Raw genomic sequence first — 11,996 nt, 5'->3', positions numbered from 1 at the left:
TCGCGAGTGTTTTTTATCACGATAAACTATAATATCGCTTATCGTCCCATTCCTAGTCTCACTATTCTTTCCTGTTTATTTGTTTACAGTTCTTGCCACGATTGCGTTTGCATTCCTCTTGTTGCCAATGTGCCAGTATCTGACCAGGCCCTGCGCGCCAGTGAACAAGTAAGGGAAACCATGTCTTCTTTCTTTTTTTTTTTTAAGATTTGTTTTTGGGCTTTTTGCCTTTATTGATAGGACAGTAGACTGACAGGAAATGGGGAGAGAGATGGGGAATGACATGCGGCAAAGGTCGTCCGGGTCGGGAATCGAACCGGCGACGCCGCGGCAACCATGCCTATGTGGCGGTGCCCATGTGTACAGTAGGCCACCGGACGCCCCCATGTCTTCTTTCTTCCTCAGCGCTATCTCTTCCTCACCCTGCTTCCTCTTCCTCCCTCTATCGCAGGGGTCTTCAACGTGTTCAGGCCAAGGACCCCTTAGTTGAGAGAGCGATGAAGCAGGGGACCCCCCCACAACCTTTTCAGAGATTCCATATAGTTTCATCGTTTGACAGCACTATCCTCAGTATATTTTTGGATTCATGTCAATTTCAGATATTTCACCACTTGAACCGTCAATAGTTAATAAACTTGACATTTCACTCTGTACTTAGTCTGTTCTTTTCCCCCTCTACACCAAACCTCTTTGCCAAAAATAGCCGATCTACAAGCTCACAAGGCCTCGCAGCGCGAGGCGTTGTGAGCTTGTAGATCTGCTATTGTTCTCTAAAGTTCTCAGAATATGGACTCTAGGGCCCAAAGATTTGGAGGACCCCCTGTAGTAACTCTGAGGACCCCCTAGGAGTCCCAGACCCCCTGTTGAAGACCCCTGCTCTATCGATTTGTGAATGCCTAAGTTGCTTATCACGTTTCCAACGAAAATAGCCAAATCCCAATAATGATTCCACAGCATATGCAAACGAGCTTCCCCGCCGAAGTTGCACAATCATCACCTCTGATCCACATCATCTGTTTTTTATTATTATGCATAGCTGCATGTTTTGTTGTTGTTTTTATGCATAGCTGTATGTTGCAGTCCACATTTAATAGACTATTTCAAAGTACAAATGTTCTCATAATAAATATACAGTATGTTTTCATCCCATCAGTTTACCCCCCTCAAACTACCACGTCTTTGTATAATGTTTCAAGTGCAATGAATTGATTAATCGGATCCCACCACCCTCGAATTCAGATATGACCCTGGAGCAGCGTTTATCAAAGTGAGGGCCATGGCACCCTAGGGTGCTGTGACGCCTGTCAGTGCCTCAGAATACTTTGGAATAATTTGGAATTCATCCATATCAAATCAGTTAAACCACTTATGCTTAGTAAAACAGCCCTGAGTTACACTCTACTTGATGAGTTCTTTTTACATCTACCATAACTCTCTTCACCAAAAATAGCAGATCTACATGTCAAAAGACTACAACGCGTTGCGTTGCATGTAGATCGGATATTTTCACAACTTCTTTAACCATTTGTGTCCTAATTTATGGGATTTTTTCGATTTTTCTTTGATTTCTTAGTGAAATTACAGAAAGGAAAATAAAGTTCTCAATTCTTGAAAACCCCCAGTGTTTGGTAACCAGTGATCTGACCCATCCCCAAAATAAACATTGAGGATTTAACTGTGATCTCTGATCGCTGACTGTCTGTTCTCCTCCCCTGTAGGATCTCCTTTGGCTGTTGTGGTCGCTTCACTCTGGCCGAGCTCCTATCCTTCTCCCTATCGCTTTTGTTGGTGCTCATCTGGGTCCTGACTGGCCACTGGCTACTCATGGACGGTAGGTTCACTCTGTCAACAGGCTTGAGGGCAACATGTATGCAGATGTATTGTCCAGTACAAGAATAACTTCCTAGACAACTGCTTTCCAACCTACAATTTCAGTTTGAGAGTCACGGATTAATGTTTTAACTCAAAAATCAATGTAAAAGCTCCAATACATCTTTTCAGTGCCGGACGCACGCATTCTGAGCCCTATTTTGTCTTACGCCTATTATGACTAATCTTATTAAGCAGGGGTGCACACTATCTGGCTAGCCATCGCCAAGGAAATGTTTGGTCGCTCTTCAGCAATGCGGAAGTCTGTAATCGAGAGACTAGGGTGCACATGACTGGTGCGCATGTGTGCATGCGTCATCAAAATTAATGTCATCGCAGCCGATCAAACGAAGAGAATCCCTCTTGCGTACCGCCGTCGGTAACAACACTTGTCAGTTACTAGCTCTGGTGTCATATACTTCAAATGTCCAAAACCGAGCTTTCTCTAGTTGTTGGAGGTATTTGCTACAGTACACATACTGTATGTAGAATTTGTCCTCTGCATTCATCCATCCTATCTACCAGGAACAGCTTGGTGATTTAGCTTTTTACATTACATTTTTACTCTAAAGCTACAATCTGCCACTTACAGTATTTTAACGATTATTGTTATTTTAACCAATCTGAATGATGGACTATGTTAATGCAATATAACCAGTACATCTGCAGTGTTGGGGGTGGTCTTCATCTGGGTGGCGACAGACATGACGCTTAGGAATGGACCACTTTTTAGCTGACAGTACTTGATTTGGGATATGCAAAGATATGAAGAGGTCGCCTGAATCTGTTTAAAGGAATAAGTAAGCCTTGCCGAGCCATGAGGCCCATAGGGAACTCTGAAATGAAGTCAAGAAACTCTTATGCTGTTGGTGGGGGAACCCTGAACTGAATTCGGAAGGAACTAAATTCCCCCAACAACCCCAAAATGTCCTCCATAAATATGTGGAAATTTCTTTTGTTCAGTTTGTGAGCAGTTTTCAGGGATATATGCCCTAAAATATTGGAATGAAGATTCATGAGAGTGAAAAAATCTTTTTTGTAGCAGTAGAGGGAAACGCTGTTTGGCCATAATATGGTCAATGAGTCTTTTGGTGAGGTGATTTTAAGGTTCCATATTATGGAGCCTTAAAATCATCTCACTAAACATTGTCACAATCATGTGCTTCCCTGCCTTGCCTTGATTTGATTGATGATCACATTTTAATTGTTTTTCTCCTCAGCACTAGCTATGGGCCTGTGTGTAGCCATGATAGCCTTTGTGCGGCTTCCAAGTCTGAAGGTGTCTTGCCTGTTGCTGTCAGGTCTCCTCATCTACGACGTGTTCTGGGTAAGATATGCAGATTATGCACCCATCCCTGTCCCACGACCCACCATGATAAAATATGTGATCATTTCATATGCTTTGTATCAACAAATTGCATGAAGACTAAATTGGGGAGAAAAGGGGGTAAAAAAAAAAGAATTGTCTACTCTAAAAATAAAATCATGTATTTCATTAGTTATCATATTATTGTTGAATTGCCGTTAAGCATTGCAACTGTTAGTGTAATGGTGTTGTTCATCAACACCGTTTCTGTGGTGTAAACCAGTGGTTCTCAACCTTTTCAGGCCTTGACCCCCAAAATAATCATATTTTAACTGGGGACCCCCCAACCCTGACGAGCACTAATTTGGCAAATGTTTAATTTGACATTTTAGAGATATTAAAAAGTCCTTAAATTGTCACTTTAGCAATGTGCAGATACCCTCTATACACTTAAACGTCATGTTGGTGTGTTAACTGTTGAGAGAGAAAACAATGTTGCACATTAAGCTAATCATCTGGGGAGCCCCCAAAATAATTTGGGTCCCGACCCACAGGTTGAGAACCACTGGTGTAAACAATGATGCACACTGAGCTAGCGCAGCAGTGACATAATTCCCATGGTTTCTGTTGGTCTGTGCTCAGTGGTGGCAGAGCATACCTCAAATATGCTTGCTTCCTCTCTCTCCCTCAGACGAGTCCTGGTCACCATATTGCTTTCGTTTGTGCATAGAGACTATTGACCGCTACTGTAGACAACAAATGGGAGCAAAGCTGGAGTGTGGTTATTTGTGTTTGTGTTGGCGCCATCATGTGGCGTTAATAGGCAGCATGACTATTTTAATTGTTGCATGTCTTTTAAAGAACCAAGAATGTCAGCATGTTACTGGACTGTTCTTTACAAAGCGAGGGATTGGGGGGGTCTCAAACATTAGAGAAATGAATAATAATAAATGTACCAAGATGTCTTGACTCGAGGTCACGTGAAGACTGGTTCAAGATTCCCTTTTATTCGCTGAAATAGGCCTATTATAGCCTTGTGTTTCTATGATGCCTCAGAGTGGTGTAAAGTAACTAAGTACTTTTACTTAAGTACAATTGAGGTATTTGTACTTTAATTGAGTATTTTCAGTTTTCAGTACTTTTACTTCTACTCCACAACATCTGAGGAAAATATTTTACTTTTACTCCACTACATTTATGTGAAAACTTTAGTTTCTAGTTACTTTGCAGATATAAATTATAATATTATAAAACATTAACCACTTTAGCCCTATTGGGCTAAATGAAAATAGCCGATCTACAAGCTCACAACGCGTTGCATCGCAGTAATGCAGTATTGATACTTTTACTTGAGTAAAACATGTGAGTACTTTTTCCATCATTGCACAGTGCACACACACCAAGCTCCACCCTCCTCCCTCAGCCCTCCTCCCTCAGCCCTCTCTTCTCTCGTTCTTTCCTCAGTCTAGCCGGTACAGATTGATCCTATCAACTTATTATCAACTTGAATGTTTGGAATAATGTACTATTATGATATGCGGTGAAATAACGAATAAAGGGCTGTCGTAGCCGCACCAACAGCTACTAGTGGCGACCAGGCTGGCAGCTCAGCGTCTTGGGGAATGAATGGCTTTTGGCTCAAAGCGTTCTGTTTTGGTTGTTACGTCATTGTACTCATTCAGACTCGGCCCCGATTTGCGAAAATATCAAACCAGTTTGATATTCTCGTGAAAATATCAAACCAGTTGGATATTCTCGTGACAGAATCAGGGTCTCATGTCGGGGTAAAAATCGAGTCGGACCACTATCTCACACTTAACGATGAGTAACGACCGAATCACGGGAGCGCACCGCGACTCGTCTTGATTTTATTGCGACTGAGAAATCTTTTCAAAGTTGTTAGATGTAGAGGGCTTTTAGGTGCATCGCGTTGCGATATGTTGTGAGCTTGTAGAACCGAACTCTAAAAAATGGTTAAAGTGGTTAAACTGATTTTGATGATTATATTTATCAATTTTGCTGGAATGCTCTCAAGGACCCCTGCACAAATCGCCAGTCAGTGACCAGCTCAGCTTATGAGCACTGAGCTGAGTGGTAACTCTGAGGACCACTGACCAATTGCTTTTATTCATCCCCTTCCAGGTATTCTTCTCAGCCTATATCTTCAACAGTAATGTGATGGTAAAGGTGGCCACCCAGCCAGCTGAAAACCCCATAGATGTCCTATCCAGGAAGCTACACTTGGGGCCAGGGATGGGCCGTGATGTTCCCCGCCTCTCCCTCCCTGGCAAGCTGGTCTTTCCCAGGTAAAGCTTATGAAACCAGGGGGGTGTGAAGGAAGGTGACCTGCTGCTATAAATGCTGCCTTTTCCCCCCTACTTTGCCTGCTGACTGTTGCAAAGAGTTAGACCAGTAATGGTGACTTCATGATGTTTGTTGTGCTAGAGAACTGCCGTCACATGTAATATAGCGCTATACATTACAGCACCATACACTATAATTAAGTTCTGCAGCATGACTGTGTGCTAAAAATTTGATTGTGAGATCAACACTATTTGCAGTTCCCAGCCAGGTACTGTAGCTACACTGTATACAGCTCTGGGTCATAATATAGTTGCGCATCGCTTTAAAGAGTAAGGCTGCGTATGAACACACAAAGACAATTCACAAAGTCGTTTTTCAAACCGGGACAGGTTGGGCTGTAACGTCATCGTTTCTGGAAATATACGTATTGGTTTGTACACACGGAGACGCGAAGCCGGCATCTTAAGATTTATTCATAGATGTGCTTATTCGGGCACTCAAAACTCAAAATGCCGGCTCCATTAAAAAGTTGCCGATTCACCTAAAATCGTTTTCATATGGACATCAACTAAATACAGCACAAACTAGCGATTCAATTACATTTTATTTACAACAATTGTCTCAAGACGCTACATAAGAGCAGACATGGGGGAAGCTTCACTAGTGCACTGAAGTACACAAGCACACTCTCAAATGTGTATGTATGGGCATTGGGCAGGCTTGTGTTTACTTTTCACTCGTTCATCCTGTGTCGCGGAAGTGAGTGACATTGGGTCATCTTAAAATCGTCTAAAAAAATAAACAAAGGGTTCTGGCGATATTTTCAGGGAGGTGGCTCTGTATCGTAAATGATAGTCACTCATATTTGATACAGTCTATTTCTGGTGAAAATGTAACTAATTCGGCGGCCATTAGTGTTTTTTCGCCTTAAGTTGATGCTTTATATCCATTCCATATGAGTCAAACTGCTGGGATAATTTGTTTATTTTTGGAACACAGTTCTTATTTGAAGCAATATTAACAAGTCTATGGGAATTCCGAATGGTGAAATTACATCAGACTTCAGTGCTATATAAGTGCTTTTAAGACCTTAGTGTCAACCCCATCCGAAAATGTGGTGGACGCTATAAACTGAAGATAACATACTGTATTTTCCATATTGGTCATTAAAACATGTCTATGATAACACTAAGCACTATGCATTGTGTCCAGTACTGAATAAATGAATATGAATTCTCAAATATCAGCTTTCCCACACACTTTCACAGCACCCACTTACTACTAAATCATATTTTGCTCTTCTGTCCCATAACATTGTAGAGGATGAGCAGTAAGTTGCAATACACAATCCAAGATTATGAGGTTGTTTTTGTCACTCATAAGTATGTGCTGTGAAATGTTGGTTTGACTAAAATATATACAGAAGATTAAAAAGCTTTTAGCAGCAAATTGAGCAAAAGAGAATGTACAGATACAGAATAATGGGAGAATAATTTTCCCAGTGACATTCAGCAGTGTGCCTACTAGAGTAAAGGGCTGGATCCACCAAGGTGATTGTTCCTACCAAGGTGATTGTTCCTAAGTGTAGCTTATGTTTTGAATTGTTTTCAATGGTAGTGCTCCGTATTTTACACTTGTGCTGGAAACGCAAGTAGCATGATGAGGTCTTGAACGTCTATTGTGCGCTGCACGTTCACATTTGGCTTTTTCATTACTGTAGGTCGCCAAAAGTTGAACATATTTCAACAATGCTTTGGTGGCCAAATTGTGGCCCATGGCCTTTTTATTTAGTGTCTCTAACCTGGCTCTAGCTGCAGAATAGATTATATTAGAATGTATTATTTATATTTTATGGTCTTCATATTGGAAAATACATCTAATATTCCTGTCATTCAGAATGCCGTCTGTAATTAAATATAGATTATTTTATTATGCTTGTCATTGCCTGAGAATATCAGCCTGAATATCAGCCCAAGCTATTCTAGCCAGGCCAGACTTTGGATACAAGTGGATGATGAATTATCCTGCGCAATAATTTAGATATCCATAGCCTTATTTATAAGTTCCAGTGTATCCTCAACTGTGACGTTTCGCCAGTGTTTGTTAAGTTCTTTCTGAAGGCAGGTCATTCATGATGAATGTCAGTATGCGGTGGCACTGATTGGTCAACTAGCCATATCATGCTTGTAACATGCCATGTATTTGCATACATTGGTACATACACTGATCTGTTCTTCCTTTTAGAAAAAAAAATATATATATATAAATTGTTGTCGAGGAAACGAGCATTATGCGTGACGTCAACGGCATAACGTCAGCTTCGACTATAAATGTCACTGAAGACAAGAGATTAGCAGTAGATTCTTAGATAATCACTCAATTCCTTTAGAGATTTGTAATATATCTCAGACAGATTCTACGATTCACTAATTAGACTAGTTTATGCATAGATTAGAATCTCATCATTTACCATATTACTTTACCTTATTTACTAGAAGAACTTAGAACCGAAGACTACTTTAGTCAATTGAATTGAAAAGGGACTTTAATTTTACAATAGGTTAAAGCTATTCGAACGTGTCACCGGCGTTGGTCCCTGACTTCTATATTATTAGATTATAGTGAGATATTGCCTACCAGCGACCTTACCTAATTTACAGTCCATCCATTTTCTATTACTTTACCACATTACTACCTTATTTTCTTTTCATAAATAATAATAACTCTTTACTTTTTTCTTTGCTGTAATATAATATAGGCCAGTGATTCTCAAGCTTTTTCGTGTCAAGTCAAATTGATATATATTTGGAACCCCCCCCCTAGCCTAGTTCCAGACCCTGAATCGCTAGCCACACCCCTTTAATTTTTTTGTTTCGGCGATTCAGGTCTAGAATCGCTCTCAATGAGGAGGCCTGCCTCGGTTGAAAATCCAAACGGGCGAATCAGCGTCGTGAATCAGCGTCTTGTGATCAGCGTGAGTGGGGGTTTCCCAGAACTCATGTGTGTTTCCAAGTACACCAGCGCCGCCGCCGTACCGTACCGCACATCGTGTCGCGGTAAAATGCGGTAAATTGCGGTAAAATGCGATCGTATCGATCTCGCTATGAAACACCAGTAGCAGGCATGTTATGTTGTGTTTGATTACTAGTTCGTAGAGCTCCTATTCTGACTGTTTCTTTGGTTAGCAAGTAGCACTAGCAAGCAACAGGTTAGCCACTAGCCAGCCAGGCACACATAACAACACTATGTCATGTGTTGGTCGGTGAACCAATCGCTGAACAGTGCCTCATTTTGGCAACGCCCATCCCTGCAAAAGCCGTGGGCGGAACTGACTTCAGACTGAATAATGAAGTGAAACGAAATGTCAATTCAGGCTGAGTGTCAGGCTAACCCCCCCCCCCCCCCCCCCCAACCCCACTTTGAGAACAGAGGACTTGGTCTTATACATTGTCTATGGGAAGCCAAACTAAAATGGGTTTTACTCTTAAGTACCTGTGCACAAGATGCAACGATAATGAACCACCTTGAACTCTTGGCAAATAATGGCTGGGTATACAAGGCTCGGTAGCAAAAATAGCTCAACAAGCTCAACGCTTCACAAGTTTGTTGTTGGAAATCAGGGTTCAGCTGGTTAATTAACTTCAGATAAAGTGAACCAGTAATGCGTCATTTTCTCAAATAGGCATTTTAGACATAAATTTAATAGTCATAAATATGAACAATATACTGTATACTGGGTGCCAGGTTTTGGAATATAATAGTTGGGTAGCCTTAATTCTGCATTCTGCAAAAAAAATCTTAGAAGGATTCAAAAGACACTCGGGTCAAAATTCGGGTCAAAATTCAAATTTTCACGATTTTTCTAAAATAGCAGATCTACAAGCTCGCAGCGCGGCACTCGGTGCCGCGCTGTGAGCTTGTATATCTGCTATTTTTCAATAGTTAAAGCATAAAATAATGATACACAATACTGGGTACCCGTTCCGTCATTTTCCAAATAGACATTTTAGCCCATAAATATGAACAGTATACTGTATACCGGGTGCCAGGTTTTGGAATATAATAGTTGGGTAGCCTTAATTCTGCATCTTACAATTTATCTTTCACTTGTTTAACATGTATTTGTTGTTGTTTTCTTCTGCCTCTCTCCAGCTCTACAGGCAGTCACTTCTCCATGCTGGGTATAGGAGACATTGTGATGCCCGGGCTGCTCTTGTGCTTTGTGCTGCGTTATGACAACTATAAAAAGCAGGCAAACGGAGAAGTGCCAGTGCCAGGTCGCATGCAGCGCGTCTCCTACTTCCACTGCACCCTCATTGGTTACTTTGTGGGTAAGCACGAGTTTTTCATAAAATAAGCAGAAACAACCAGTGTTGTTTTTGACAGCAAATTTTGATTTAGTTTTAGTCATAGTCTTTTGAATAAAATGTCCTTTAGTTTTAGTCATAATTTAGTCACCTGAAAAGTTTTAGTTTTAGTCTACCTTTAGGCGACTAAATCTACAGTTGATTTAGTGAACGGAAATGTATTTTGGCAGGCCTTGATGGCATCATAATGACTGATTTTACAGACTGATTTTACACTTGGTTGTGTGCTGAAAATAGCCGAGCTTGTAGATCTGCTATTTTCAGCACGCAACACCTGAGAGCAACCAAACATAAAATGACTCTCTTCTCCACTAGTCCCTCCCTAACGTTTTAGTCTAGTTTTTATTTTGTTTGACGAAATTGTCAATATATTTTGTCTTAGTTTTAGTCATCACAGCTTAGTTTTTATTTCGTTTTTATTTAGTTTTCGTCAGTGAAAAAACGCATTCGACAAACATTTTTCGTCGAAATCAACACTGGAAACAACATAAGCAGGGCTTCATTGTGATACTCCTCAATAAGAACTTAAAGTATACCATGAATATGTTTTCATCATAGAAGTCATAGATGTGTAAGTTCTATAAGTTTGTGAAAGGCACTGGACCAGTTTCCCTGTTTTGTTCTCTAATAAGTTGGCATACGTCATTTCTTTGCTGTTGTGTTGAATGGTCAGCTGCGACTTGGGTCAAGGTTCAGACTTGGAGCACATTGACTCTGCTGTGAATCCAAGAAAAGTGCTGTGCCAAAGTTCTACCGCGGATGTGGTTGCAAATGCTTTCTCCATGAAATAATAATGTGGCGCAGGAAGCATAAATTGCTTTTGTGGCTCGTCATGTATGAGTTTTAATCACTTAAGCCTTTATACTTCATCGTCCGATGGATAGCAAAAATAGACAATCTACAAGTTCTGGAACGTTTGGAGAAAAAGAAAATACATTTTCTTTTCACCTATATTGACGTACCCAAAATAGGGAGGTTATTTTGAAAGTGGTTAAGTGTGTCAGAGTGTCTTTGGAATGTTTTTGGCCCATTCATAAAAACCACCAGCGTTGCAGTGTCCCTGTATGAGATGGAAAAATAATATATGCCAGTGTCAGACTTCCTGACATGGCATGGCATGGTATGGTTATATCTTTACAACATAAACTATTTTGTGTGTTATTACTAAAGTATGCCAGCAATGGTTAGTCTGTAGTGGTTTTCCTATTCATATTGGTCTGTTACCTTGAAAAAGAAGTATTGCCATTACTTTTGTGGTAGACTTGAATGTTCCAAAGAGGAAGACACATTAATTGCGTGAGCCCATCCCTGATCATTCCTCTAGCACCACCAAGTGGAGACATTGTTAGTTCCTGCCCTATGTGGTTCCCAATCATTTTATCTCCAGATCCAAAAGGCATATTTGTTGTCCCCCTCGGAAACCAAACTTACAAAAGAGTAATCACGTAAGCCCTGTTTAATAGTGAAAATATTCAATCTACAAGTTCACAGTGCCTCATGTTGCGAAGCGTTGTAAGCTTCCATATCTGGTAATTTTGGCAAAACCACTTTTTCGAGTCACATGTTCAAATACTGGATTCTGATTGGTTTAAAACAGTGGTAAATAGGCCAACAACCTTGAGTTGGCTCATGGCCCCCGCCCACTGAAACAATTAAAGATTGTAACTAAAGATCCTTGCAAGTTACAACTGTGTTTTCTTTCATTTATAATGAAAAAGTGGTAGAAAAGCAATTTACCATTCGATTTACCACTGTTTCAGGGTTGTTTGCCACTCGCCTGCGACTCGTGGCACAACCCTGAAACAGTGGTAAATCAGCCAACAACCCACGACCTCGAATGGTAAATGGCTTACATTTTGGGGGTCGCGGCCTGAAAAGGTTGAGAACCACTGAATGAATGGGTCTAGTGGTGAACATGTCGTTGACTGTGTGTCTCTGTGTCCAGGTCTGCTGACCGCCACTGTGGCCTCGAGGATCCACCGTGCCGCTCAGCCCGCCCTGCTCTACCTGGTGCCCTTCACCCTGCTGCCTCTCCTCACCATGGCCTACCTGAAGGTACGCTGCTCCGCTGCTTCCCAAACCTTGGGTCGGGACCCATTTATGGGTCACGGACCGATTTTTGTGGGTCTAAGACTAGAGTTAAAAATCGG

At 41.1% G+C, this 11,996-nt stretch overlaps 1 protein-coding gene across 1 annotated transcript in view; it reads left to right on the top strand.

The window, feature by feature from the left end:
• sppl3 (signal peptide peptidase 3) overlaps window positions 1–11,996 on the top strand; it is a 50,275-nt gene that overhangs the window by 31,541 nt on the left and 6,738 nt on the right. Inside the window, exons 5-10 of the mRNA XM_080742962.1 lie at window positions 90–168; window positions 1,719–1,831; window positions 3,090–3,196; window positions 5,318–5,481; window positions 9,632–9,810; window positions 11,792–11,901. Coding sequence (XP_080599088.1) covers window positions 90–168; window positions 1,719–1,831; window positions 3,090–3,196; window positions 5,318–5,481; window positions 9,632–9,810; window positions 11,792–11,901 — 752 coding nt within the window. The remainder of the gene's footprint in view (window positions 1–89; window positions 169–1,718; window positions 1,832–3,089; window positions 3,197–5,317; window positions 5,482–9,631; window positions 9,811–11,791; window positions 11,902–11,996) is intronic.

The sequence above is a fragment of the Nannobrachium achirus genome (assembly GCF_963921795.1).
Source record: "Nannobrachium achirus genome assembly, chromosome: 15".
Lineage (NCBI taxonomy): Eukaryota > Metazoa > Chordata > Actinopteri > Myctophiformes > Myctophidae > Nannobrachium > Nannobrachium achirus.
This window is presented reverse-complemented; position numbering and strand designations above follow the sequence as displayed.